The sequence below is a fragment of the Colletotrichum godetiae genome (genome assembly GCF_030913485.1).
Source record: "Colletotrichum godetiae strain CBS 193.32 chromosome Unknown BDP55scaffold_3, whole genome shotgun sequence".
Classification (NCBI taxonomy): Eukaryota; Fungi; Ascomycota; class Sordariomycetes; order Glomerellales; family Glomerellaceae; genus Colletotrichum; species Colletotrichum godetiae.
This window is the reverse complement of record NW_026851251.1, coordinates 753,243-779,915: the sequence shown is the minus strand read 5'-3', so window position 1 is coordinate 779,915 and position 26,673 is coordinate 753,243. Positions and strand designations below refer to the sequence as shown.

Sequence of the window (26,673 nt, the reverse complement as noted above, 5' to 3'; positions counted from 1 at the left end):
TATCAACTACATCATCCTTCGTCGCCCATACTGTACGTGATCAGTCAATATTCATACCTGTACACTTCACCTACCTCACTCAGACTCCTTCCATCATTATCACTGTCGATTTAATCTATCACCCCACATACCTTCCTCCATCTATTACCATCATTCAGAATTTCCTTCCTGCCTTACCGTTTCCCTCCATTCTGCTCATCTCCTCATCTGTCTTACCCTCCACTTGTGATCTCAATATCAACCTCATCTTCAGTGACTGACAGAACCAATCATTTCTAGAGCACGAGAACACCATCCTTTTAACATGGCTGACATTAAGGCTACTACCGCTAACGGCAGCGAGGCTGCTCCTGCTGGTGCTCGCGTCGGTGCTTGGACCGATGCTGCGCGCGTAAGTCTGGCACTTTCACTTTTACTTTTACTTTTCATGTGGCTGACATTCAGACATACAGTTCCAGCTTGTCCTTCGCGTGCTTGCGACTGTGCTCCCCGAGGGCAAGGGCGTCGAGTGGAAGAACGTGAGCATGGAGGGCCGCACTACGAAGGCCCTGCAGGGCCAGTGGACTGCTATCGTCGCTCAGATGCGTGAGCTCAACACTGGCGAGAACGGAGAGGCTCCTGCCCCGAAGCCCAAGACTCGTAAGTTCTCTCTCTTCCACTCATGTCTTTAGTACATTCTGACATCTCTCCAAGCTCGCAAGACTGCCGCCAAGAAGAAGGCCGTCACTACTGCCGAGGATGATGAGGAGGCCAACGGCGACCAAGAGGGCAGCGAGGAGACCAAGGCGGTCACTCCCAAGAAGCGCGCTGCTTCCACCACCGCCGGTAAGTGTTAACTCCGAATACTCTTTTCTCAACGGGGCATGTAACTGATTCATTGCCAAACAGACGGAACTCCCAAGAAGCGTCGCACCCCGGCTAAGAAGGCGGCCCAGGTCAAGGCCGAGGCCGATGCCGAGGCCGAGGAGGCTGAGGCTAAGGTTGAAGCTGATAATGAGGCCCAGGCTGAGACCAAGGATGAGAAGGATGGCGAGCAGTAGATTATCTTATACTTACTACCATCGCTGGATGGTTGTCTCATTCTACATGGCTGCGGTTGGCTGTCATTGGGTTCCGCGCGAGGAATGGATATTACTCTGAAATGGCTTGGAAGGGGAGACAGACAGTGTGACCCATTGCTCTTGCGTACACATACGTCTCTTAGTTAGTTCAGGCCAACAGAAATCAAAAGGGATACTCTTCACTCTCATATATTGGCTCGATTGCTGTCCCCATCGTCTAAGGCCTCGCGCTCCTTCGGTGTGTCTTTCCGCTGCATTCCACTCTATACTATTCCCCGGGGCAATTGCGACCCGGAAACCAAGCGTGCCGAGGTAGAAAGACAGTATGGAATCAGATGTGGCTGAAGGGCGGTGGCGACGAATACCTACTTGTTCGTATTGGGGAGCAATATCAACCGACTACCATAGGCTGGCGGGTGGTGGTGAAGCCCCGAACCTCGCCCGACAATCGATAAACCGGCTGTCCGACGAATCAGGTCGCCGAACATAGACTCCCATTCAAGGTGCATCCCGGCCGGTCATTCGAGCAGGACGTTGTGAGACCTGCATTTTCTTGCAGCCTGAAGTTCGGTCGTTGGTGGTGTGCTGCGGTGAGAGCATGATCCATTCCGTCCCATCTCGACCTGCGGGCCAGGCACACACTCATTGACGTCTGCCGTCAAGAGTGTTAGAGTGAACTCTGCCAGAGTGCCAGACCGCCTTAGCGAACTGTACAGGCCTCAACAGGGACGCTAGTGTCACATTACATCAGCAACCGGGGAATTAGTGGGGAGAATAGCAGGGATGGACACCCACCCGGGACATGCACCCATTAAGCGGGCTCTTATGCATCTAGCCTGGTGATCTCACCTGGGTGACCCCCATATCGGACAGATCCTGTTTGTTTGCCATCGTCCCGCAACTGAAATTTTTGACGACAACGTTGGAAAAGGTGTTCGCGTTCAGCATAACTCTTTTAGATTGCTTCCTCTCCCACACTCATAGGGGATCACATGCGCAATAGCTTCAGGTTCTGTCACACTCTACCCTGATAGCCCAGTACAGCCAATTCCCTGCCGTTCATTTGACAAAGGCATTGTTCATTTTCGGGTCCGCAGCTGAGGGTTGCCATCCTTTTCTTCCACCTTCTCTCGCTGGATGCGCTCCGTCTTTACCAGAGGCAGAGGGACTTGCTTGAGCCTTGCATCCACCCCGGCAGTACTAGCACGACGACCTTGGACACCATCCACCACCACCACCACCACCTTCACTCTTACCTCCCCCCAGCTTTTTCGACGCCAACTCGAGCTCCTCCCGTTCGCACAACGCGGCTACTCCCGTATAGCTCGAGCCATTGCTCCCAAAGATACCAGCTATAAGACAACGCGACGAACCATCTGCGCCCAGACTCGCCGCCTTTTCTCTGCCGCCGTCGAACCTAACCCTTCGTCGACGCCGCAGCAAACCGAGCAGTCCTCTACCCAAACCACAACTACCGAGACCGTAAACATGAACGGCAACAGCGCATCACCGCGCTCCAAGCGCAAGGCGCCTATCAGCCCTGAGGGCCTGCGACCCCACAAGCAGCACCGCGCCCTGAATGGCAAGCTGTCTGCTGGCGACAACACACCCGAGGTTGAGCGCGTCGAGGAGAGTGAGGAGGACAGCGAGTTCGATGATACCGCGCGGCTGAACGGCATGCTTCCCATAACGCAGGAGCCAGAAGCGTGGCAAAAGACAATTGAGAATGTCGTCAGCAACGTTGTCTCAATTCGCTTCTGCCAAACCTGCTCCTTTGACACGGACGCGGCGTTGACGAGTGAGGCGACTGGCTTTGTGGTGGACGCTCAGAAGGGGTAAGACAAGGATTTCACTGTTGCAGGTCACAGGGAGGCCGAGGGCTGACGAAGTGGACTACAGATACATTTTGACGAACCGACACGTTGTTGGATCCGGTCCGTTCTGGGGTTATGTTGTCTTCGATAACCACGAAGAAGTTGATGCGTATCCCGTCTACCGCGACCCCGTTCACGATTTCGGTATTCTTCGATTTGACCCCAAAGCCGTCAAGTACATGAAACTGAATGCGCTGGTGCTTCGTCCGGACCTTGCGAAGGGTAGGCATGCACCTTGATGGGTAGTCTTTTCAAGGAGTGGATCCACTAACAGCTCGACAGTTGGTGTTGAGATCAGAGTGGTGGGTAACGATGCCGGAGAGAAGCTCAGTATCTTGTCTGGCTTCATCAGTCGTCTGGACCGAAACGCGCCAGAATACGGGGAAGGGTACAGCGACTTCAACACCTGCTACTACCAAGCCAACGCCGCCGCCAGTGGTGGTAGTTCAGGCAGTCCGGTTGTGAACGTAGACGGCTTTGCCGTGGCGCTGCAAGCTGGTGGACGATCCGACGGTGCTTCGACAGATTACTTCCTGCCATTGGACCGACCGTTACGAGCTTTGGAATGCATCCGCCAGGGCAAGCCCGTCACAAGAGGCGACATTCAGTGTCAGTTCCTCCTTAAGCCTTTCGACGAGTGTAGACGTCTTGGCCTTACCCCGGAGACGGAGGCTGCGACTCGCCAGCATTTCCCCAAGGACAACAACATGCTTGTTGCTGAAATCGTCCTTCCCAAGGGACAGTCTGACCAGAAGATCGAGGAGGGCGACATTCTCGTCAAGGTGAACGGTGAGCGTGTGGGTCAGTTCATCCGTCTGGATGACTTGTTGGACTCAAATGTTGGAAAGACCATCCATCTCCAGATTCAAAGAGGCGGTGAGGATATTGAGGTCGATGTCGAGGTTGGTGACCTTCACCAGATCACCCCTGACCGCTTCGTATCCGTCGCAGGTGCCAGCTTCCACAGCCTGTCATACCAGCAGGCCCGTCTATACGGTGTTGCGTGCCAAGGTGTCTTCGTTTGCGAGGCGACTGGCTCTTTCAGATTCGATAACGCGGACAATGGCTGGTTGATTCAAACCGTGGACCACAAGAAGACCACTGACTTGGAAACGTTTATCGAGGTGATGAAGACGATCCCTGATAAGTCCCGCGTGGTTGTCACTTACAAGCACCTGCGTGATCTGCACACTCTGAACACGACAATCATCTACGTCGACCGACATTGGTCAGCAAAGATGAAGATGGCTGTCCGGAACGACGAGACTGGACTCTGGGACTTCACTGACTTGGCTGATCCCCTTCCTCCCAAGGCGCCTGTTGCTCGCTCCGCTTCGTTCATTCAGCTCGAGAATGTGAAGCACACGGCTATTGCCGATCTGGTGCGCAGCTTCGTCCACGTCAACTGCACCATGCCTGTTAAGCTGGACGGCTTCCCTAAGAATCGGAAGTGGGGCATGGGCCTGGTGATTGATGCCGACAAGGGTCTTGTCGTCATCTCAAGAGCAATCGTGCCTTACGATTTGTGTGATGTGACAATCACCATTGCGGACTCAATCATTGTCGAGGGCAAGGTCGTCTTCCTCCACCCCCTGCAGAACTATGCCATTGTGCAGTACGACCCGGCGCTGGTCAATGCTCCCGTTCAAAGTGCGAGGTTGAGCACGGACAACATCACCCAAGGAGCTTCCACCAACTTCATGGGATACAACAGGATTGGAAAGATTGTCCATGCCTCCACCACAGTCACAGAGGTCACCGCCGTGGCTATCCCGGCCAACTCTGGTGCACCCAGATACCGTGCCATCAACGTCGATGCCATCACTGTTGACACGAGTCTGAGCAACCAGTGCGGAAGCGGTGTTCTCGTCGCCGACGATGGTACGGTCCAGGCACTTTGGCTCACTTACTTGGGCGAGCGTTCACCTTGCAGCAACCGCGACGAGGAGTACCACCTTGGTCTTGCTACGCCCACTCTGCTACCTGTGGTGTCCCAAATTCAACAAGGCATCGTTCCGAAGCTGCGCATGCTCTCCGTCGAGTTCAGAGCCATCGCCATGGCTCAAGCTAGAGTGATGGGCGTCTCTGACGAGTGGATCGGCAAGGTCACCGAAGCCAACAAGACGCACCACCAGCTGTTCATGGTCAGCAAGCGAACCTTTGAGCGCAGTGAGCAGTCAAGTGCCCTGCTCGAGGGCGACATCTTGCTCACGCTCAACGGCAAGGTCATCACCAAGGTTTCCGAGCTGGATATTATGTATTCTCACGAGGTCCTCGATGCCGTCATCGTCCGCAACTGCGAGGAGATCCACATCAAGGCCCACACCGTCGCTGCCGACGATGTCGAGACCGATCATGCCATCTCCTTCTGTGGAGCCATTTTGCACCGACCTCACCATGCCGTCAGACAGCAGATTAGCAAACTGCACAGCGAGGTGTACGTCTCGGCTCGTACCCGCGGCTCGCCTTCGTACCAGTATGGCCTTGCGCCCACCAACTTCATCACTCACGTCAACGGCAAGGCGACGCCTGATCTGGAGACCTTCCTCGCTTCCGTCCAGAAGATCCCAGACAACACCTGTAAGTTATTTGACCTAGTTCTCATCGTGTATACGCTAACCGTGTTTTTGCAGACTTCCGCTTGAAGGCTGTCACTTTCGACAGCGTACCTTGGGTCATCACCATGAAGAAGAACGAGCACTACTTCCCGACAACGGAGTGGACCAAGGACCCATCAGAGTCTTGCGGCTGGAGACGAAAGACGTACGAGGGCGGCAAGACGTACGATGGTGAAGGTCCCGACGGTGTGCTCGACTCCGTTCTCGCCGTCGCCGAGGACGCTGAGATGGTTGACGAGCCCCCTGCCCCCATGTAGAGCACGCGACCACCACACCTCCACATTCATGAATCAAGAAAGATTGCCGTACCAGGCGGCGACAGCATTGCATCCCACCCGGACTCGGCATCACGAGATCCGGGTCATTTTAATGACAAAACACCATTCACACACACATCACTGGGAAAACTTCTGGACAGGACAGGGCACAGGCAAAGGGGCTGAGGGATTCAAGGGCATGGGCGAAGGCGAACGCGCACGGCCGTGAGGACAGCATTTTCAACTGGATGTTCTTGTATGTACATGTATAAATAGGGGCTTTAGGAAAGGGAGGAGGGTCATGCTTTCCGATGGGAACCTTGTCCTTCCTTTTCCCCCCTAGGCTTTCTTCTTTTGCTTCGATTCTCTGTTGAATACCCGTTAGACTTCGATGGGGAAGTCTGTTTATCCTTCAAAGCTGTCTTGCCTTGTGACACTTAGCGGATAGCTCCATCCATAAGTAACAAGTAAAGTGTGATTGGAGTAGATTTCACAATAAGGTTCAAGTATTTCTTAGAGTGGTTGAGAAATTTGACTCATTTGTCTCCTGGTCCCTAACAACATCTCTCCGTGCTGTCCTCTAATCAATCCATCCAACATCAGCGTTCCATCGGAGTAGCTGGTCTCCTCTACGAGGATGACCCTCTTCGCTTCCCCTCAGTTGACGTCTCAGGGAGGGCAATCTCAGAGTGGAACAGCTCTTCGAAGAGAATTTCTTCAGGGAGATCCCCCATTGTCGACATGTCCCCCCAAATCGAGGTAGAAGTAAGCGGTGGACTGCAGCCATAAGACCAATTTTCATCGATACTTGTAAAGACGCTTGTACCGAAAGTAGATGGGCAGTCAATTGACTGCGGGGTGACATGCGCTGACCCATAGGCGGAATCCGGAGGCGCAGCGTGGGCTATCGCAATATCCATCGTCACAACCTCTTCATCTGACATCATAGTTGGGGACTCCGCCTGGACTGGAGAACTCTTGCGACGCTTAGAATGACCGGATTCGCCTTCGATAAGCCCGACTTTGGGTGACTGTTGTTCGAAGGGCCGCTTATTGGGGCTCCTTGTTGATGTCCAGTCTTGTAGAGAAGCGAGTTGAACAGATTCTGCGCCTAGACTTCTTTGGATGTCTGCAAATGTTTGATCCATAGGGAGAACATATGCGTCGCCGAACATGTCTACTGCAACTGTGTGGCCAAAAACTTCATGAGACAATGCCCCCACAACCCATGCACCGGAGTCGCCTTCTCCAACTGTGAATGAGTGTCAACCGAAAACCTTTGTGTTCATCATGAGATAAAGCGAGACTTACCTTCTCCCTCTTCCAAGGTGAGAATGTAGGCAGGTGTGGACGCACCTGCCGTTCCTGACCAGAATCGAGCTGATCCTCTTGCCAGCAGACCAGGTCTAGTTTCATCGGTGCCTGCGATCATCTCAACCTCCTGGTAGGGCTCATCACCTAAAAATGTTCCAGAATCTGTCGTGAGAGAGTATCTCATGTTATTATTCGGGCCGAGTAGAAGAAAGCCATCAGATTCGACCAAAGCCCAATCAAAATCCGGACCTTCTTCCTGGGATTCGTCCTTCTTCAAGACTTGGCATGTGCGAAACTCCTCCCACACTTCATGACCATAGCCTAACTCCAATTTGGACTTGGCTAGGCTAGCTCTGTTGCAACTTTCGAGGCTGGTCTCTTCGGAGCTTGTCGTCTTGTCTTCATTAAAGACGTGGCCCACCGTCATTCCGTACAATTTACTTTCACCGGCCGTATCCATCACCTTGATCATGCCGCCGAACGTAGCAGTCTTTCCGTTTTTCTGGTTCCCTGTGAGCCTGAGAGAACATCCGCAGATTTTCGGCTCTTTCTTTGTGACCCAAGAATTTGAATCGACGTGACTGTGGTCTATTGACAAGAGTGAGCGCAGTAGCTTTGCCGTTAGGCGAGGTTCTCGACCCTCAACGATAATACTGAGTCTCGGCGTCTGTTCTGTAGGCTCGCATAACTCTTTGATGATTTTGGTTTTATCGAAGAAGTCGTTGACAGTCTCCAACAGCTTTTTGGGACAAAGCACGACAATGTACTCGCCGGCGTCCTCCTCGTTTGTCCCGAGTATCATTGTTCGAAACGCCATCGGTCCAACTCGACTCCCGGTTTTCTTCAAGCGGGCGAGTAGTAATGGCTCTATCTGGTCGATAACGTAGTTGAATCGATCATTTGTTTGCTTGCTTGGTGTACCTTTGAACCTGAAGAGATTCTGGCCGCCCAACTTGACTGGAATTCCTTTAGGCCTAGGTTGTTTACTGTCTTGAACTCTGACTTGGGAGTCAGACACGGTAGGGTCATCTGGAGACGAGTACCCTGAATCTGTGAAATCTTGCGACACGGACGATGATTTTGCGCTAGGAGTTACGCGATCTGGAGCTGGCCCCGAAGCTCGTGGCTCCCGTGGTGTTTCCCTGAAACAGCTGATGACTTCATCACGAGTGACGACTGCCAAAGATATTTCGGCCATGGTGACTGCACTGAATGACCAATACGAATAAAGATGAGAAAAGATGCACAAGGCTGGCCCAGAGCTGAGGCAAAACGCCCTTTACATATAGAGCGAAATTGACCAAGCAGGGTTGGGCTTTCCCATGTCCCGCCTCGATATTCGTGTTCCAATCACCACTGCCACGTCAACATCTCAGCCCCCCTGAGACTGACGACCTGCCGCAATGTGCATACAGCCACGGCGGCAGGGTTGTACAGACGACCCAATGACAGCATTCAATCGCATAGCCTGCTTCCAGCTTACGTGCGCCGCACCTGGAATCGCCTCAATTCATTCCTTCTTAATGACTTGGTCTCCGTTTGAGAATTCATGTTCCAGTCAAAGAGTTGGATTTCCATGTTTCTTTCGCCTTTCTGTAAGACTTCTTCTGTGTTTCTCCACCCATAATGGACCAGTATGAGATGGAAACATTCCCGTTGGAGTCGATCACAAGACTGCAGCTACGGCAACTAGGTGAAGCTCTATGGGATTGGAAAATATGCATCAACAAAGGAGACAGAGCATCTAGGGCTGAGATGGCAAAATTTGAACCCTACTTCCAGTACTACAGAGAGTCAACGGCGTCCTACGTCTCTGATGCTTTCCCACCGGACGAGGTTCAAGCCTTGCGATCGCATGGCGATCTACATGACATTATCGCGTTGATCAAATCCAAACCAGAGGCTCAGAGAACCGAATTGATCGAAGAATATTTTTCGAAGAGGCAAATAGACAAGAGCACCGTGCCGGAAGACGAGAAGCAGGCCTTCAACCTTGCCATCAAGGCCATTCTGATGGTCAGCTGCTCGTGCGAGGGTCAGGCTTGTGGCAGTAATTCCAGCATCTGGGAAAACGAGCAATCTGCGCGAGATCTGGTATCGACTATGTTCCCAGTGAGGGACCATCCTGACCTCAATGAGCCAGACGATTCACTGCCCGATATCAAGTCAGCTTTGAAAGCAACAAGGCTCAAGAAAGTCGCTGGACTGTCGTTCCGAGGCACAGATGACCTTCGAAACCACCTTCGGATGGATCTCAAGACTGGGGTCGTCGAGCTCTATCACCATACTGCCTTTTTAAAGGAGTGTCTCAAAGCCTCAAAAGATACCAATGTGGAGTAAGACCTTGAAAGCATATGAACTGAATGCTATAACTGAAATACCATAGGCCTCTCCTACCGCGGCAGCTAGCGCTAGAGACTCTAGACTCCCTTCAGAATATTCTTTTCCCTCTAGACAAGGAATCGCGGGCTTTCCTGCGATCCTTGGTTTCGAAAGCTTCCTTCGACCCCGACTGTCTCAGTCTCGGGTACCGGCCATACCTCCGTGACTCCGAGAGAGATATTAGATACCATTACTGGGGTTCACGGTTAATGGACCTGTACGACGAACTTGAGAACCCAAGACCTCGAAGACCTATCTATGTCTGGTTGGAACGGCGGAGTAAGGCTAGGCACGTGATGCTAGCGACACTTTTTGGAGCGATCATTGCGATTATTCTTGGGATACTGGGACTAGCTGTTGGTATTTTCCAGGCTTGGGTAGCATACGAAGCTTGGAAATATCCTGCGCAGGTATAGACTGCTGTACTTGGCTTTGCGAAAATTTTCAAGGTTCAACTTGCTGGCAAGCAGCAGCTGTAACTGCTCCTCGAGGCAAGATCTGATTTTATTCAGGGCGAAATTCAGAGCCACTGAGTTTAGAGAATGATGGACGTCCTTGCAATGGCCCTCTATCGAATGTTTGAGGAGATCGTCTGCTTCTTAAGTTGATGGTGGGGAAAGCTCTAGCTTAGGTGGGGTGACCACGTTCCCCGCGCTCCCTCGGGTAACCGGCTGGCTTATCAGTGCAGGCCTCATCTTCAATACGAGCGTTAGATAAACTTCTTCAAGTCTGAACTAAACGTGAACCTAGGTTTTCATATCATACACTGGCTCTGATTTGACTCTCCAACCTTATGTACCAATGGCGCCGAGTCCAACCTACATGGCGACGTTGCCAGTCGGCAACTCAACATCTGCGTTCTGGCAGTCCAAACCAGATCCAGTCATGAGCAATCACCAGTTGTAAGTGAAATGAGCCCAAGTCTTGATTCCGCAAACCATGATTGCGTTCTCCAGAGTGAAGAGTCATTGAGGCGTTTACTGTTCTTATCAAACATTAGTGCAATCCTTCATTTGACATGATGATGGCGAACGGTGCTCGTCAGCGCCCTGCCTCTTCTTTTGTTGACTGTCCATAGTAGCGGACGGGCTGATGTTTGAGCGCTTCTAGCCATGAAATTCCGTCCTCAGCAGATGTTGTCATCATCGGAGCTGGCATTTCGGGGGCCTTTATTGCCCATCGGCTGCTCACAGATCAGTCGCCCAACAGACCGAAGTCTGTGTTGATGCTCGAAGCCCGAGCCGCGGTCAGCGGAGCTACAGGTAGAAATGGTAAGCCATCTCAAATCGTCAACATACATTCGGCCAACGAGAGTTGACTTTGTGCCGTAGGTGGACATATCAAACCCGATTGCTACCGGGGGTTCACTGCATACTCCAAGCTACATGGCTCGAATGTAGCTGTGGCGCAATGCACGTTTGAAGCAGCCAACCATCAAGAAACAACATCTTTTATCAGAGAAAACGGCTTGGAAGAAGAGATTGAACTCGTCGAGTATCGGTCTGCGGATGTGTACCTGACGGAAAACACCTGGAAAGCCGGATTGGCATCCTACAACGGCTTCAAGGAAGCAGGTGGTGACGTCTCCGAAATTACTGTCTTGTCAAAGGCCGAAGCCGAAGAAACACTTCGCATAACAAGCTGCTTTGGCGCCATCACGTTTCCCGCTTCAAGTCTTTGGCCGTATAAGCTGGCAGTCGCCATGATACGAAAATCTCTTGAGGTTGGCCTTCAGCTTGAGACTAACACCCCAGTGCTGGAAGTTTCTCAAGCCGACGGTGACTCTGGTAGTTGGACCATCATAACTAATCGCGGTAACATCACTGCCAACAAGGTGATACACGCCACCAATGGGTATGCCTCCCATCTACTGCCAGAACTCGATGGGCGCATCATTCCCTTGAAGGGTCACGTTGCTGCCATCGCGCCTCCGCCCGCATATGTCGACTTGCCGCTGTCTACTTCCTTTGCTTTCGTGTCCGATGATAATTACGACTATCTCGTTCAGCGTCCCGGGTCACAAAAGTTCCTGATCTGGGGCGGAGGAGAAGGCGCACATCCGAACGGGCCTGAGGGCGGCTATGGAGACTGTGATGACTCCTTTACTGTTCCTGAGGTGCTTGACTTCATCAAAGAAGGTCCATCTCGGAATTTCAAGGGCTGGAAAGATTCTATCGATAGTCCAACTTCCGAGGTCAAAGATCCTGTTCCATTCGCTTGGAGCGGGATCATGGGGCTCAGCAAGGACCTCTTGCCTTTCATAGGAGAGCTACCTGGAAAGCCTGACCAGTATCTCATCGGCGGCTATCACGGTCACGGTATGTTACATACGTCTTTTCAATGTTCCTGAGCTCCTGGTTTCGAGACAATCGTGTTGAGAAAAATGGAGTTGCCTCTTTTCAAGCGATCATACCCCCGCCTGCGATTGCATGCTGACGAAGCATCATTCCTCCCCAGGAATGGCCCGCGTATTTCTGTCAACAAAAGCCTTTTGCGAGCTTTTTCTTGGCCAAAAGGTTGACCCCCGCATCCCATCGCCTTACTTCGATCTTGAATCGAGACTCAAGGACCCCGTTGATATGTCTAAAGTGGGAGACATCTTGTAGTCCGCCGGGGCTTCGATGATAGGCTCCGCAGAACATGCGACTGTGTGTGAATTGGTCTGATCCATCGCTTTCGCATTGTGCTTAAGCGGTATGCTTCTTCTCTAGGTTTACGTCTGAAATAACAGACGAATTCAATAGCTTGATCGTGTGTGATTAGATGAAACACCGGTGTGGACGTCTGGTGCTGTTTTAGCTAGCCAACGAGAGTTTTAAGCTTGACGGGAACGTCAGAGGATAGTCAAATAGGGGCCGCAGTTTGAGACGCTGACATATGTCACACCAAAGGGAGTTGAGACGGAATCAATAAGTAGTTTCAACAACCTATAAGTCAGAGGTTCGCCTAGCAACTTCCATGTTGCCTATGGGTGCCTTTTCTGCCCTGCACACATGGGCTTGAGTCAGCAGTCGCATCGCCGTGGCAAACCCCATCTCGTTTTCCGTCGATGGGAACTGGAGAGGCATTCCATTTCATGTTTTAGGATGTTCCCACCAAAACAACTTTGACATGCCCAAGCTAGGAAGGCCCAAACAGTTTTGTATCAACATGATGGATTTTCACTCTCAATGCCTGGTAGGATTCAACGAACTCAGACACACCTGATCGCGATTGCTATAAAAGGTACCATCGGGGACTCCAGATATGGAGGATTCTGGAAGCACCTCATCTCATTCAATAAATTTTCTTTAGTCTTTCAGCTTTCTTCGCCCACTACTCAGGCAGTAGTTATCGTCCTACAACTTTCGTAATCTTACTACTATACCTCGAATCAGCAATCTTCTTTATTCCTTCCATCATCAGCAAACATGAAGTTCTCCACCGTCGCAGTCCTATTCTTGAGCAGTGTCGTGACTGCACTTCCCCAGCCGTTGGCCGGCAAGGAAGCCATCTCGGACCTCCAGGCACGAGTCGCCTCGAACAACCCCAGTGGCGACGTAGGCGGCGCTATCCTTGTTGACAGAGACCTTGACGATCTCGTCGCCAGAGACCTCGAAGAAGATGACGACGAGGGCCAGGAAATCAACACATTGGACACGAGAGAACCAAAGCAAGGTGGAAACGGAGGTGGGGGTGGCTCAAGTCTGATCGAGCAGCTCCAGAGCACCTTTGACCGCAACAACCCGAATGGAACTCCCGCAGCGCCCGGTGACCCGGCCGATCTGAATGGCGACGGTGTTATCAACGTTTTCGAGGCTGGGGCTCAAGCATCCTAGGTGTTGCGGGCAAAGAGTTGGGCATAGGAAATAAGACACTGAGTGAGAGGGTGTGGCCTACTTTACCTTAATCAGTTCGCTAGAAATCTACGTCACTCTAGTAGTGAGCTGTTCGCTCCCTATTATCGTTGTAAACATGGAACACTGTACACGAAAAGAGAAAGTAGAACATATTAATGCGCTATGCATTTATTCTATCCGCAAGGAGTTGCTGACAAGCACGGCATCTGACTGGGCTTACGCATTTCTGCAAGATAGAGTCTGCATGCCTTTGAGGCAAAGTCAACCAAAGGGTCACTCGTGGATCTCGCGGAGAATACTAGCAACACGCGCTTTACTACTTCAGCGGGAAGTTTGGCAACGGATAGAGAATTTCGTAGGGGTCCAGTTCGAATCACGAACTGAGCACCCGAGCTTTTACTTTTCGCCCCTTTTCAATATTTTCTGTTATACTGAAAACCAGAGTTGGATAGGGTAGTTACCTTAGCAAGATTAGTAACCTGCTTAAGACTAGAGTGAACCCTCACTCTTCTTCCAACTAAGGAGGGACTTGGTGTTTAAGAGGCGCAATGCTATTATATTAGCACTAGAACCAGGATATTCTACAAGGCAGTTTCTTCCATCCTGAATAGTTATGAAAATTCTATGTCGAATAATACTTTATTTGGTAAAACCTGCACGCCTCTGTCCTGATCCTTACTGCCCGAGCTCAATCTAATTGTACGTTCAATAGCTCTAAAAAGCAAGGAAACACCATGCCTAGACCAAAGTAACATGTTTGGGAATACATCACAAGTACAAGTTCATCATCCTTGACTCAATGAAGAGCCTGCAAGCGCACATAGCAGTCCTTTGGCTTATATGTGAAGCCTTCTTTGGGAGCGTAGCTAGACAGCTCCTTAGGGCATGGCAGCAGCTGGAAGTTCCATACAATCATTGTGACAATGATGCGCATTTCTAGGTATGCCAGACGTCGTCCATAGCAGCCTCGGGTGCCGAAGCCAAACGCAAGCTGTGGTCCGGCCTGCTGGTCAAATTCGGGCGAAGCATCGTTGGGATCGACCAGCCAGCGCTCCGGTTTGAACTGCGTGATGTCTGCATCGTCCCAGGCTCTGGCTTTCGCATTCTGGCTGCTCTTGCTGCGTCTCGACTCGTCGACCGGGATGGAGGGCTTCAGGATGCTCTGTCCGCGCGCGGGCGAGAGGATGACGGTGCCCTTTGGGATGCGGTATCCGAAGAGCTCTGTGTCGCAGACAGCCTCGCGATCAAGAAGAACGGCGGCACTTCCATGTCGAACGATCTCCTCTACGACTGCATCCAGATATGGGATCTTGGTTCCGATGATCTCCTTGATTGTCGGGTTCCGATTCTCGGCAACAGCGCCGGCAAAGGCGGATTTGAGGACTTCGCGGAGCTTGGACTGGGAGTCTGTGTTATCTCCCAGGAGCTTGACGCCCCAGCCTAAGGTGGAGCTGGTAGTGTCATGTCCTGCGATTATGAGTCCGTAGATCTAAGAACGTGTGAGACGTGGGACGATCAACGAATGAGGGCGGATACTTCAGTAACTTACCTCGTCCATCATCGTAGAGGAGAAGAAATCTGGTTTCCTCCCATCATTTTCGGCGAGCTTCTTTTCCCTCAAGACCATGAGTTCAACGGCAGAAGAGAGCCCCTTTGAAGCCGTGGATTTCTGGGTTCTGTCAAGGGCCTTGCTAATCTCCTCGCGGAGGAAAGTATTCTTGATTTCGACGGCTCGGCGAACAGCGGGTTGCCTCTCAACGAATTTCCACTTAATTCTAGGAACGGGTGATCCTTGGAGCTGCTCGATCGCATCCGCCACATCAAGCGATGCCTTGAGGTTCTCGTCGATTTCAGCAGTGGGAAAGCTCATAGGCTGCTCACCGCCAGCAGGCGTTAGTCCTCGGCGTCGGCGAATGTCATCAGCACCCAAGCTTTTCACAAGCTCCATAGTAGGGCGGATCGCACTTCTGGCATTCGCACCAAAAGAGAAGGCCGTGGTTGCATCAAGAACTGAGTAGTAGATGTCCGAGTCGGCCAAAAAGGGGCGACCCTCTGCAATGCGAGTCTTGTCGTTCCAGAGTTGGATGAGCTGCAAAATGCCGGAGTAGATGATGGGCGCGGCGTTCTCGTTCAGGAATTGAGGCGACATGAGATCTTGCAGGAGTCTGCGGTGATGTTTCCACTCGCTATTCGTCTTCATGATGATGTGGTGATTGGGCACAACTCCTGAGATCATGTCGCCCACGATACTTGCTCTGTCAAACTCCTTGCTTCGTCGCAAAAGCACATCCTGAGCCTCTCTGAAATCTGAGAGGATGAGCATAGGGTTCCCAAAAGGGCGGATGAAGATTTGGAAAAGGGGCGAGTTGTGTTTAGCCGCTTGTTCGTGAAGCCATATCTGGAAAGTGCCCGTTCGGGCTATACCCTCTTGCAGTGAAGCGACATCACCAAGTATGCTTTTTGTTGCGGCCTCGTTGTAAGGAATGCCAGGGATTGGCTTGGGAAGAGCTTGTCTGTAGAGAAAGTAGAGTAGCAACCCCGCTGCTACGAAGAAAATGGCGTGGGGTGGTAAAAAGACGGTAAACTCAGTCGGTGTCTGCTCACCGAGTGATCGGTTCGGTAGTATAGTACCCAGCATCTTAGTGAGACGAGCTGACGTTGTCTAATGGCTGTGACTAGATAATTATTCTCCGAGACTATATTGTTAAGGTTTGGGACTAGGCTGATTACCACTGCCTGTGATCGTTGGTTGCACCATGTCTTTTATATCATCGATTCGGGAGCGCAAGAAACAAAGCTGCAAGAATTGAGATTCAATTCTCCGTTGCTATTCGGGCAATAAAATGCAACTGAACGGGAGCCCAAGAACCCCCTAGAAATCATCGTTTCATGAGGGCCTTCCATCGACATGATCTCCAAGATGCTGTTGTTGGTTCTGTTCCGGAGGCTGATGTCACTCGTGACGATCGCCGCCGACTCAAAATCCCGAGCCGTGGAGCCCTGCGGGCCAAGACGGCGGGCTTTGGCACGGCGCATCATCTCCGCCAACGGTCGCTGGGCCAAGTGCTTCGCCATCATCACGTCTTGGCATATTACGAAAAACCGCTCTACGAGAATCCACAGCTATGCGGCTGACATATGACGTACAAATGGTGGATAAGTCAATCAAAAAGTGCCTTTGGTTGCCTTGAGCGGGCCGTGGCGATCCTCATGCACCTAAATCCGCGCCAAGTCAGGATGTTATTCCTACTCTCGGCCTTCACTCAACGCAAAGTTGGAGATCCAGAATGTTGCTTTCAGCGAAGACGTTTCAGATGAATGCTTCGATGTGACTTGATCGTTCATTTCCTATCGAGGTCGGAGCGATTCCCGCAGTTGCCTCCCATAATCATTGCCATTCGGAAGTCTCTGTATCGTGTGGATGTGATACTTGGCGGGCTCTTCGTTGGTCAGGAAGACCCCCGAGTGGTGATCAAACTCAAAAAGCGCCACCGGGCTCTGAATTCGGTAGTAGAAAGGGTCATCTGGTCCGAACCCGCCGATCCAACAAAAGTGCGTTTCGGTGAGGTGCTTGAGTATCTGCTTCAGGCGGTGGCGGAGTGGTTCATATGGCCACAGAGCCAAGAACTCATGCACAATAGCCATGATAAGTATCTGCTGCTCCTCGGTCATGTCCGTGACGACGACGCCTTCGTAAGGAATCACACGGTTGTCTTGGAAAGCTCCAGCCATGTGTCTCTATAAATATCTGTTGGCAACGAGTCTGCAGACAGGAGTGGGACGTCTTACCTGATCGGCTCGGTTCCACCGACCTTCTTGCATTGCGGGATCTTTCATTGTAGGATAAATTTGAGCTGCCTGTTGCAGCTTTGGAGGTAGAGACTGCATTAGCTGCAAGCCCAGCTGGCCCTCGTTGGCACACAGCGTGAGACCCTTGTCGGGGCCTTCGTCAATGGTCTTTCGCACCGTCAGCTATGTCAATGACCTAGGTTAAACTGAAGAAGTAGAACCTACATTTGGCTCAGCCCCGATAAATACTGGTCCTATCACCATTTGCTGACGAGCGATGAAAACGTTCAAGCATAGATGATGACCAAACAGCATGTAACCCCAGGGCTCTGTTTCTGAGGGTACGCCGAACAACGTGAACCTTAACGCACGCAATGTCTCGGTCAGATGGGAAAGGAAGGAGGCTGCGGGACTCTTACGAGTAACTGTGTTCGTTCAAGATGACTTCTTTGCCACAAATTTCTCCCAAGAACTTGTTGACTTTCATTGCCCCTCGAACCTTGGCAAAGCCGCCTGGGCTCAGAGATTGCTTCAAAAGACCTATGATGGCCTCGGTTTTCGATTCTCCGAGGTCTTCGAGGCGCACGCCGCATTTATGTAACACAAACTCTGGATTACTCCACTTTCTCCTGCTCAGGCGAAGGTCGTCAATCAACATTCTGGTTCATCTCATCTGGGGTGAGCGACTGACCAAGTCTCCGAGTCCAAGTCGTCAACTGCGTCTGCCTTTTCTGACGGACTGAGCGACTCTAGCACGCTGCGAGCCGCTTCGACCTGCTTACAGTGAGCATATAAGTCGGCGCAATGTAACGTTTTGTCTAGAGTTGAGCGTTGTTATTTCCCATCAGTTTCGTTGGTGCGCCCTCATCTCGAATTTGATACAAGCCCTCTTTCCTTTCTCCATCGTGTGTGATGCCGTAGAATGGGACCTCGAGGTTCTTTTTCCAAGCTTCCCGAACAGTCTCGAGATGGGGGCTTTCTAGGATGGTTTCCGAATACTTATGACGATCAGTGACGTCTATCCCCTCAAACCGCGACCAGTCTGATTGTTGTTAGCTTTTCGCTGCTAGGTATTGACAACAATGCAATGAAGTCTCAGTCGATGAGTACTTCCCTTTTGGTGGGACGTAACGCCTATAGTCATGTGTGGTTGTCTCTGTTGTGTCCGCCATCTCACGAGTCGGTCGCCTGAGGGTGCATTTGCTGGGGTGGATAGTCTCAGAGGATGGCTGAAGTCGAATATGACTCTACTGGGGCCGCTTCCAACATATACTTGATTTTCGCCACAAACGTTTCCCCGCAGTAGATCCTAGAGCCCCTGCTTCTACGACGGTGGGTTCGGTTTTCTCAGTGAATGGTGGATGTCGGAATCTCGGGACCAGACCTTGAGATCGACGATGAAGAGTTCGCCAAGCCTTGTGTCATCTTTGACAACCCAACTTCTGGGAGAGAAGGGTACTTGTACTCAACGGCTTGGCTCATATTCATTGCATAAGCGCGACCATGTGGCATGATGGAGAGTTTGCGCTGATATTAGCCTAATAGCTCACATGGCTAGCAGAATTACTGCTGGAATAGACTTTTGACACATGCTTGGTCAGACTCTCTACGATGTTGTCGCCCTCCACAGACTCCGCGGTATCAACCACTAAGTAGCACTAATGGGGCAATTATCTGGTGCTCGGGAAAGTCTTTCTTAGAAAGGCCTTCTTGGGGAAAGACGGTATCGGGATGTGATACATGTTTGAAGCTGCCCCGGTTTTTTGGCCCGTCGAGAGGGGGCACCGAACCGTGTCGGATTCCACTTTCCGGCATTTGTTCACGTCCGACCACCGCCTCGATCGGCTTCTTGTGGGGCCCGACCACCGTTGAGCTCCGACCAGACCTCCCGTCGGCACGAGAGCTTTGATTGTTTCGGCCACAAACCTTCTGCCCATTGAATTATTTGAACACATCAGATGCAAAGTTTGGCTCAATCTACTGGTTTTTTCGACTCAATTCAGTCTAGGATGTGATTCCAGTGGAGAAGGTGTCCCGATTGGGCGATTTCAGCCGCAGTTTTGTCTTCACCGAACTACACCTCCAATCTCTCATCATGTGAGTAAAAGCCAAATGTGAAGAGAAGTCGAAGGTACTGATACTGATTACAGGCAGCGATATTTCCGAGACTCAAGGATTTAAATCCGGACCGGGCCAAGGCTCTACGCCGTACTAAGCCTTGATGTACAAGAACGGCGTAGACAAATCGTAGCCTGATAAGCCAGCGTGATCGGAACTAGGCAACATTTATGGGGACTCAGAGTCAATATATGGATCTTTTCGGTGTATGCATCACCGAAGAAAAGAGTCCTGGATCTTTTACGAGGCTCTTCTGCGATGACTCGGAGCTGACGACAGTGCCCAGACGGAGAGTGCTAAGGTGGAAGGTCAACCTTACATTGGCACCAGCGCAGTTTTGGGCTCGGGTGACATGTTCACGATAACTCACTGGGGTCGACGGATTCCATAGCCCCCATGTTGTTCCACTTTCTGACATACGCTCAGCCCAGAGAGTCAGCATTCCGGCATCATGCGAAGACGATAACAGCCGTTTCCGCAATTACGCTGAGAGCTTCGGCGTCAAGACCTCGATGACCGGGCGAGATGTAGCCCCCATTGGGGTCTGTTACTGCCTTCGTTAATACTGCAAACTCAAGATGTTTCCTAATGCGGCTTCATTTCTAGTGGCCCAGGGCGAAGAATGATTCACTTGCTTTGACATATTGTCTGTGACCCTTGGATGTTATTCACTGTTAGCTGTATCCCTCGTGACCCAGGCAAAAACTGGTGTGCTGTGAAGTGATACACGGTACAAGAATCCTGAATATTTATATCTGATGTAGATGCTCTTCTCAAGCTGGAAGAGAGAGAGGGAAGCAGCATCATCATCAACCAGATTACAACAGCCTTTGACACCATGAATAGCGAGTACACTATTCAAGCAGCCATCCAATCTCAGGACAACTCAATGAGTACCGTCAAAGATTTACAGAATTTGAGCAAACAACCTTCTACTCAAAAAAGCCATACTATGAAGAAAATCCTCAAGAGCGATGAGGCTCAGAAGCTTCATCCTGAATACTTGCGATTGAGAAACTCATTCTGGACCAAGGCTTATAACGTCGGCGCCGCTACCGCTTCCTATGCTTCTGAACCTTTCAGTAAACTAAGCCGTACATTCACTATGCTGAAAATGGGCATTCCCCGGGTTGTCCAAAAGTTGATGCTGCCTACACAGCTCGCGCGGAGTCTACTCTTCCGGACCAAGGCTGATCCTTCTAGCGGGACTTTGACAATCTGCGACAACCGTACCCAGCGGCGGTACGAGATTCCAATCGACCGAAACTCAATCAAAGCCCTCGAGCTTCAAAAGATCATTTCTGTTCAGGCTGGTGCCAACTCTGTCAGTTACTCTGGTTTGAAAATTCTCGATCCTGGATACCTGAATACCGCCTGCGTTGAGTCGAACATTACCTTCATCGACGGCGGCCATGGATCTATCCATTACCGAGGCTACTCGATTGAATACCTCTTCGAGAATCACGACTACGAAGAGGTAGTCTTCCTCTTGATCTGGGGTCATCTCCCCGACGCGGTGGAGAAGAAGACCTTCCAGCGCAAGATTGCTGCCGGCTGCATTCCCCCTCCGCACGTTGTCCAAGTCATTGAGTCTTTCCCTCGAGATTCGTTGACAAGCACAATGGTCTTTGCTGGCATGGCCGCCTATGCTAGCCATGACGAAGGCGCCATCACCACACTCCAGTCCGGACGGCCAGCCTTCATGGGCCAAGCTGACAAGGTCGATGAGGCGCTCATCGGCTGCATCTCTGCCCTCGCCACTGTTGTTGCACTTGCATACTGCCGCAAGCGCAACAAGACTTTCACTCCTGCCGATCCCGAAGACTCCTTCATCGCCAACATGTTGCGCATGATGGGATTTCATGAAGACAGCCAAAGTGGCAAGCCCGATCAGGAGATTGTCAAGTGCTTCGAGAAACTCTGGATCCTCTACGCCGACCATGAGATGACCAACTCGACCGCCGCCTTCTTGCACGCTGCCTCGACCCTGACAGACCCTCTGGCATGCTGCATCTCTGGTCTTGTCTCTGGGTACGGCCCGCTCCATGGAGGCGCCATCGAACTAGCCTATAAGGCCTTTGAGGATCTCGGAACTCCTGAAAACGTGCCGATGCTGATAGCAGACGTCAAGGCCAAGAAGCAGCGTCTCTTCGGGTACGGCCACCGCATCTACAAGGCCGTAGACCCCCGAGCCAAATTCATCCGCGCCATGATTGACCAGTACAAGGACAGAGTGGAGTCGAATCCTCTGCTTTCCATCGCAATGGAGGTTGACCGCGTTGCCAATACTGAAAAGTACTTTACCAGCCGTAACTTGAAAGCTAACGCGGACCTTTACGGGTGCTTCCTATATACTGCTTTTGGCTTCGAAACCGACATCATCGTAGCCATGGCGTGCTTGTCGCGCATTCCTGGTGTGTTGGCGCACTGGCGGGAGGCGATGCTCGAAAAGGGTCCCATGCTATGGAGGCCGCAGCAGGTCTTTACTGGTCCGCCGCCGAGAGAGGGCAACTCGAGTTCTCTCTAATGTCAGGGAAGATGGAAGGTTGGCCGGGTCATCTTCTTTTAGTCTGACGCAGCCATCTTCGAGGCGACAACGAATGGGAAGGATGCCGAAAGCCTAGGGCTGCAGTAGACGTGGGAGAGGATCCTAGCGAGAGTAAGACGCTTGCCCGAACCGGAAAACAATGTGGTCAGATGGAGTGGGGTCTTAAATCCGGAGCTCCTCCGTGCGACGTTGACGATACGGCTTGTGTGGCTACGCCATTCTACTTCTAGAGATTTTCCTTCATTCGTGTTTCTGTATTGAGTGTTTCTTTATTGAGTGTTTCTCGTTCAACATAGCTTACATCGTCTCACTTAGTAGATTAGATCATCATTGCTGTCATTGCGTTACAATACTTGCATTTCCATTTAATTTCACTGCCACCATGCCACCTGACTTCGTGTTCGTGAATGTCAACGATTCGGGACGGACACAGTCCACAGATCGATCAGTCATTCGTAGCCGATGTATGCTCGGTACGAATCGACAAGAAGGCTCAAGGCGATCTAAACAAGCCGCTCGCAAAGCGCAAAGGGAAGCTGCTCAAACTGCGAGGGAGAATCCGGAATTACAGACGCTCAACCCTTTGCTTCCCCCCTTCAAACTATGGCTCTCGAGGTCGAATAATGAGAACCAGGGAGCTGAAAAAGAATCTCAGGCCCAGAGAACAGAAGAGACAGCTCAGGATGATAGCTCGGCGCTCATGCCTCCGGTTCCTCGTCCGCCACCCAGCGACATGTCTCTCATTCAATTTGCAGAGGAGTTGGAGAGGCCCTCTCAGGAACTACTCTTCAGACGTAAGACAGTCCCTTTCCGTGTCGCAAAGCTCACTTCATCTGTCTGACTGAGACCAGTGGTCAACTTCAATGCTCTCAAGGGCACCTTCTATCCCATCGAGCACTGCGTCGACCTCCCTCGCAGCGCGAATTCCGAGGCACTCTCATTTTCATGGATTCTCCAGGACAAAATCTTCCTGCATAGCGCCTTGTTCTACTCATCCGCTGTACATGAACATGTCCAGCGTTGTCAGCCAGGAAAAATGACACAGTTTCATCTTCGACGCACGATCAAACTCCTCAACGAGGCGCTTTCTCAACCAGACTCGCATCGAAACGAGGCAATCTTCCACGTCATACTCACTCTGGCCTTGATGGCAGGTCTTTGGGGTGACTTCAGCACCACGGCCGTACACTTGTCAGGCTTGCGGCAGCTTGTACGCCTTCGCGGAGGGCTCAGCTATCTTCAACGTCATCCAAAGCTTCATTTCAAGCTCGATCGGTGAGTGCATCTGCCATCTGCCATCTGCTATGAGTAGGCCAACTCTAATAGTACAGCCTGGCTCTCTCGTGGTCTCTTGGCACGGGAGGTATACCTTGTTTCTTCAACGGCCCTGTCAGCTGGGAGTCATGCTTCAACGCGCAGTCAAGAGATCCAACTTCCGGGACTGAGATCCTCTCCTGCAATGTTGTGCGTGACTGGAGGCTGGCAGCTGTTTGGCAAGACCTCAAGCATTTAGTGAACTTGATCAACCATCACCTCGCCTGCAATTCGTTGCTTGATGGCTCGCTTTTCCAAGACTCCTTGGGATCGATTCAAACACGACTCGTAAATCTGCAGGACAGAATCGACAACCAATCTGACGAATGCCTCCGACTCGGAATGTTGGCTTTTCTGTCGACCACATTACAGATCCCAGGCGGCAGGTTTCCTTATAAGTATCTCGCTGAGAGTCTCAGGAACATATGCCAGACTACCGCCGGTGGCACGTTCGAAAACGAGGACATGTTGTTCTGGCTCCTGATGATGTGCGCGATCTCCGTCTTTGAGGCTGAGGAGGCCTGGCTGCGGCCTCTGTGGTTGAAATTCAGGGTAGAGCATTTGTCGTGGGACAGAGCGCGATCTCGGTTGCAAACCGTCATGTGGATAGATAAACTACAGGGAGCACTCGGTCAGACGGCTTGGGCGAAGCTCGCTTTGGTAGACGTGGTGTAAACTCGTCAACCAGTTCTCCTTATTGGTCTGTTAATGCACAGGTTGAGTCGAGCAGCACCATCATGCTGATGACCTCCGGACGATGGAGTGTTTGTTAACGATGCCTTACGTAAGACATACCTGGAAGGCAACTCGCTGTTCGGAAGTTATCTTTTCCGATTTCAGTGGAAGGAACCTGGAAAGTAGGTGCCTCCCCCGTCTGGCCCCTGCCTTAGATAATAGTGGATCTGGTCAATGCACCCCAGCTTGTGTTGCTGTCATTGTCGGTGTCGCTGAGCCGAACCACAATCCAGACTCCAAACACCTCCAGCCTTCGCTTTCCGACTCTTATCCCTCTCACCGTATTGCATCGACAGTCACAGGCCTCATTTATGTAGGGAAAGTTTTCCTAGTGGCTCCTCCGATTACAACTGAAAACAGCAACTACAGCCTTCATATAGGAGTTTTCTCGGGCCTTGGTCTATCATCTGCCTTACTCGTCAGCATTGCGATTATTGGTCTTGCTCAGTCTTGCTCCTACTCCCGCGTCAGTTTCTATGCAGAACGCAGAACATTGAATTCATTCAAGCTACTCACATCAAGTCTGAGGCTTGCCTTGCAACACCGACAAGATGGCTTCAAAGGATGATAAGGCGTTCAAGTATCGCCAGGAGATCAGCCAGGTTAGTGAAGAGGCTGTCGATTTTCTTTCTTTCAATCTCGTATTGTTTTGCCCTTCTTTGAGATCTATTGGCACATGGCAGCTAGCGACCTCAAAACTGGAAGCCCAGTAGAGGAAAAGAAGGACTTGACACTTGCCTCCCGGAGTTGACCACGGCTCATCTCGACACGCATGCCCTCACACCTGAATGCTTGACTGGCCTCCACGATGGCCTCCGCTCTTTCCAAATATGAGCATTGGAAATCTGCCCACAGCGGTACCTTCCATCCACCGTATCTAGCACAAGGCTAGATATCATCATTACTTCCGCCACTGGTATCGACAGAAGCTGCTTCGAAAACACCATATTCGTCCCAAGTGAGACACGTCCACGCCCATGCAGAACAGAAGGAAACAATCGCTGGTGAGATGGAGATCCCACTTTGACCGACATAGTGGCGGCTGCCTCATAAGTCACCTCGTCGGATGTCTCGGAATTACTCTCGGCATATTTGAACAGTGTACCGAACCGTTGGTCGCCAACGACAGTGACGCCGAGTTTGACGCTCTCACGAAGAAACCGAGATACCTTAGGCACTCCAGAGCAAAGGCGGAAGTCGTTGCGCGTGTTCAGCGCCAAAGCATGGAGCTATCTCAATCCGCCTCCGACGAAGTTCGTGGCATCGTGGTCAACTCCGGCTTCAAGTCCATCCTTGACCTCCCGTACGGAGAGGTGCAGAAGCAAAGGGCCACGCGTCAAGCGTCAAACAAGCCTGCTTTCGTTCTGCCTCAGCATTTGAATAACGAGGGGCCGCACGGCTAGTCAGATCGTTTTACTGACGTTGCGCGCAAGATGATGTATGTCTCTGGTGAGACCGCCGAACCGTCGATTGAGACTACTAGCATGATTGAGGACATTGTGCGCCAGCAAGTTATTGAGCTGGTAAGTTATGCAAGCACCATTGGTCTCTTTGTTACTAATACTCCGCCAGCTTCGAAACTGCACTGAGCTCGCAGCTCGCCGCGGCGCGCGAGCCATCACGATTAATGACCTGATCTTCCAGATTCGCCATGATCAAGCCAAAGTCTCTCGTCTGCGCACATTCTTGTCATGGAAAGATGTCAGAAAGAACGTGAAGGACTCCGACGACAAGGGAGGTGAAGCAGATCTAGGTGCTGGCGAAGATCCCAGCGGTGGAGTGGTCCCTGGTGGCCCTGTCGACGATGCGACCAAGAAGAACAAAAAGGCCAAGGTTGGCCTGCCCTGGGAACCTTCCTCATTCTACAGTCAAGAAGTCCCTGAACGTGATGACGAGGAGGATGAAGAAGAGGAAGAGATGAACTTCATCACCCTTCAACGTCTCCGCAAGGCCGACGAGCGCACTAAGGCCATGACGAAGGAGGAGTACGTGACATGGTCCGAATACCGTCAAGCCTCGTTCACGTACCGCAAGGGCAAAAGATTCAGAGAATGGGCCGGGTTTGGTATTGTCACGGACAGCAAACCCTCCGACGATATTGTCGATATCTTGGGTTTCTTGACCTTCGAGATGGTCCAGACCCTTACCGAGCACGCGCTGAAGGTCAAGGAGCAAGAGGATCTATTCAAGGCGCAGAGCGGCGGTGAGAACGCAGGATCAAAGAAGCGCAAGGTGGCCACTGGTCTCTTCGACCCGCCTAGCGAGGGGAGAAGTCCCATCGAGCCTCGTCACGTTCAAGAAGCCTTCAGACGCCTTCAGCAGCGACCCAAAAAGACTCGAGCCATGCTCAACGGTACGAGGCTTCCGCAGCACACCGCACTCAACATTGTTAGTTTCCTCCCCAAGAAGCAAAGGGTACACGCTAATCTCATTCTAGTTCTGAGCCCCATTCATCGAGCGTACGAGCTGCTGGTTTTGTGGCTGTTTCAGTCCAACTACAACTTCACCTTTGGAACAAGGTAACGATACCCACGGATGGACAGGTGGACTTGGCGTTTTTGTTTTGTGAATTTTGTTCTTTTTTATGGGCGTTACAAGGCAAGGTTTACATCAAATGGATAAGGTAGTCACCTTAGGGGCTCGACGAGGAGACCCAGCTAACGAGTACAACACTTCTCTTGCTGGTGACTGTGACCTGTAGACTTGACAAGGAACTGTACCCACGCTTTTCGTAAGGCATACATGACGAGCAAATGAATCTACTTTAAGCAGATGGGCAAGTAGCGAGGACTGAGTAGTACGTCAGGTGCAAGTGACATATCTT

General features: G+C 51.5%; 11 protein-coding genes across 11 annotated transcripts; 8 read left to right on the top strand and 3 right to left on the bottom strand.

The window, feature by feature from the left end:
- Positions 1-304: 304 nt before the first annotated feature.
- On the top strand, positions 305-1,040 carry BDP55DRAFT_723491 (uncharacterized protein; the record flags this gene model as incomplete). The annotated part of the gene is made up of 4 exons (XM_060578755.1): positions 305-391; positions 453-639; positions 694-825; positions 889-1,040. 4 exons carry the CDS (start codon positions 305-307, stop codon positions 1,038-1,040), a joined length of 558 nt encoding a protein of 185 aa, XP_060435613.1.
- A 1,509-nt stretch (positions 1,041-2,549) lies between these two features.
- Positions 2,550-5,810, top strand: BDP55DRAFT_723490 (Pro-apoptotic serine protease NMA111; the record flags this gene model as incomplete). Its single annotated transcript, XM_060578754.1, has 4 exons — positions 2,550-2,896; positions 2,961-3,157; positions 3,218-5,515; positions 5,569-5,810. The coding sequence occupies 4 exons, from the start codon at positions 2,550-2,552 to the stop codon at positions 5,808-5,810; spliced, it is 3,084 nt and encodes a 1,027-aa protein (XP_060435612.1).
- A 629-nt stretch (positions 5,811-6,439) lies between these two features.
- BDP55DRAFT_626543 (uncharacterized protein) lies at positions 6,440-8,322 on the bottom strand (the record flags this gene model as incomplete). The annotated part of the gene is made up of 2 exons (XM_060571643.1): positions 6,440-7,062; positions 7,122-8,322. 2 exons carry the CDS (start codon positions 8,320-8,322, stop codon positions 6,440-6,442), a joined length of 1,824 nt encoding a protein of 607 aa, XP_060435611.1.
- Positions 8,323-8,651: 329 nt separating this feature from the next.
- On the top strand, positions 8,652-10,214 carry BDP55DRAFT_645089 (uncharacterized protein). The gene is made up of 2 exons (XM_060573621.1): positions 8,652-9,460; positions 9,511-10,214. The coding sequence occupies exons 1-2, from the start codon at positions 8,751-8,753 to the stop codon at positions 9,920-9,922; spliced, it is 1,122 nt and encodes a 373-aa protein (XP_060435610.1). The 5' UTR covers positions 8,652-8,750; the 3' UTR covers positions 9,923-10,214.
- BDP55DRAFT_645088 (FAD dependent oxidoreductase) lies at positions 10,215-11,985 on the top strand. Its single transcript, XM_060573620.1, has 3 exons — positions 10,215-10,408; positions 10,617-10,777; positions 10,838-11,985. Exons 1-3 carry the CDS (start codon positions 10,308-10,310, stop codon positions 11,854-11,856), a joined length of 1,281 nt encoding a protein of 426 aa, XP_060435609.1. The 5' UTR covers positions 10,215-10,307; the 3' UTR covers positions 11,857-11,985.
- Positions 11,986-12,514: 529 nt separating this feature from the next.
- On the top strand, positions 12,515-13,432 carry BDP55DRAFT_209305 (uncharacterized protein). The gene has a single exon (XM_060565984.1). It carries the CDS (start codon positions 12,917-12,919, stop codon positions 13,322-13,324), a length of 408 nt encoding a protein of 135 aa, XP_060435608.1. The 5' UTR covers positions 12,515-12,916; the 3' UTR covers positions 13,325-13,432.
- A 709-nt stretch (positions 13,433-14,141) lies between these two features.
- BDP55DRAFT_541234 (cytochrome P450) lies at positions 14,142-15,983 on the bottom strand (the record flags this gene model as incomplete). The annotated part of the gene is made up of 2 exons (XM_060568198.1): positions 14,142-14,834; positions 14,895-15,983. 2 exons carry the CDS (start codon positions 15,981-15,983, stop codon positions 14,142-14,144), a joined length of 1,782 nt encoding a protein of 593 aa, XP_060435607.1.
- A 710-nt stretch (positions 15,984-16,693) lies between these two features.
- On the bottom strand, positions 16,694-18,646 carry BDP55DRAFT_689879 (uncharacterized protein; the record flags this gene model as incomplete). Its single annotated transcript, XM_060576789.1, has 6 exons — positions 16,694-17,083; positions 17,135-17,302; positions 17,360-17,495; positions 17,554-17,763; positions 18,017-18,109; positions 18,594-18,646. 6 exons carry the CDS (start codon positions 18,644-18,646, stop codon positions 16,694-16,696), a joined length of 1,050 nt encoding a protein of 349 aa, XP_060435606.1.
- Positions 18,647-20,396: 1,750 nt separating this feature from the next.
- On the top strand, positions 20,397-21,779 carry BDP55DRAFT_541091 (citrate synthase; the record flags this gene model as incomplete). The annotated part of the gene is made up of 1 exon (XM_060568181.1): positions 20,397-21,779. One exon carries the CDS (start codon positions 20,397-20,399, stop codon positions 21,777-21,779), a length of 1,383 nt encoding a protein of 460 aa, XP_060435605.1.
- Positions 21,780-22,113: 334 nt separating this feature from the next.
- BDP55DRAFT_645062 (uncharacterized protein) lies at positions 22,114-24,000 on the top strand. Its single transcript, XM_060573619.1, has 3 exons — positions 22,114-22,594; positions 22,652-23,075; positions 23,132-24,000. Exons 1-3 carry the CDS (start codon positions 22,183-22,185, stop codon positions 23,787-23,789), a joined length of 1,494 nt encoding a protein of 497 aa, XP_060435604.1. The 5' UTR covers positions 22,114-22,182; the 3' UTR covers positions 23,790-24,000.
- Positions 24,001-25,083: 1,083 nt separating this feature from the next.
- BDP55DRAFT_209206 (SPT3-like protein) lies at positions 25,084-26,671 on the top strand. The gene is made up of 2 exons (XM_060565983.1): positions 25,084-25,372; positions 25,422-26,671. The coding sequence occupies exons 1-2, from the start codon at positions 25,283-25,285 to the stop codon at positions 26,370-26,372; spliced, it is 1,041 nt and encodes a 346-aa protein (XP_060435603.1). The 5' UTR covers positions 25,084-25,282; the 3' UTR covers positions 26,373-26,671.
- The last annotated feature ends 2 nt before the right edge of the window (positions 26,672-26,673 follow it).

Bases quoted from the DNA above. Each gene is read 5' to 3' on its own strand.
- BDP55DRAFT_645089 (XM_060573621.1), top strand. From the start codon at position 8,751: ATGGACCAGTATGAGATGGAAACATTCCCGTTGGAGTCGATCACAAGA. The intron at 9,461-9,510 runs GTAAGACCTTGA...GAAATACCATAG, and splicing joins TCAAAAGATACCAATGTGGA to GCCTCTCCTACCGCGGCAGC.
- BDP55DRAFT_209305 (XM_060565984.1), top strand. From the start codon at position 12,917: ATGAAGTTCTCCACCGTCGCAGTCCTATTCTTGAGCAGTGTCGTGACT.
- BDP55DRAFT_645088 (XM_060573620.1), top strand. From the start codon at position 10,308: ATGGCGCCGAGTCCAACCTACATGGCGACGTTGCCAGTCGGCAACTCA. The intron at 10,409-10,616 runs GTAAGTGAAATG...GAGCGCTTCTAG, and splicing joins GTCATGAGCAATCACCAGTT to CCATGAAATTCCGTCCTCAG. The intron at 10,778-10,837 runs GTAAGCCATCTC...TTTGTGCCGTAG, and splicing joins CGGAGCTACAGGTAGAAATG to GTGGACATATCAAACCCGAT.
- BDP55DRAFT_645062 (XM_060573619.1), top strand. From the start codon at position 22,183: ATGCCACCTGACTTCGTGTTCGTGAATGTCAACGATTCGGGACGGACA. The intron at 22,595-22,651 runs GTAAGACAGTCC...GACTGAGACCAG, and splicing joins TCAGGAACTACTCTTCAGAC to TGGTCAACTTCAATGCTCTC. The intron at 23,076-23,131 runs GTGAGTGCATCT...CTAATAGTACAG, and splicing joins CTTCATTTCAAGCTCGATCG to CCTGGCTCTCTCGTGGTCTC.
- BDP55DRAFT_209206 (XM_060565983.1), top strand. From the start codon at position 25,283: ATGATGTATGTCTCTGGTGAGACCGCCGAACCGTCGATTGAGACTACT. The intron at 25,373-25,421 runs GTAAGTTATGCA...ATACTCCGCCAG, and splicing joins GCCAGCAAGTTATTGAGCTG to CTTCGAAACTGCACTGAGCT.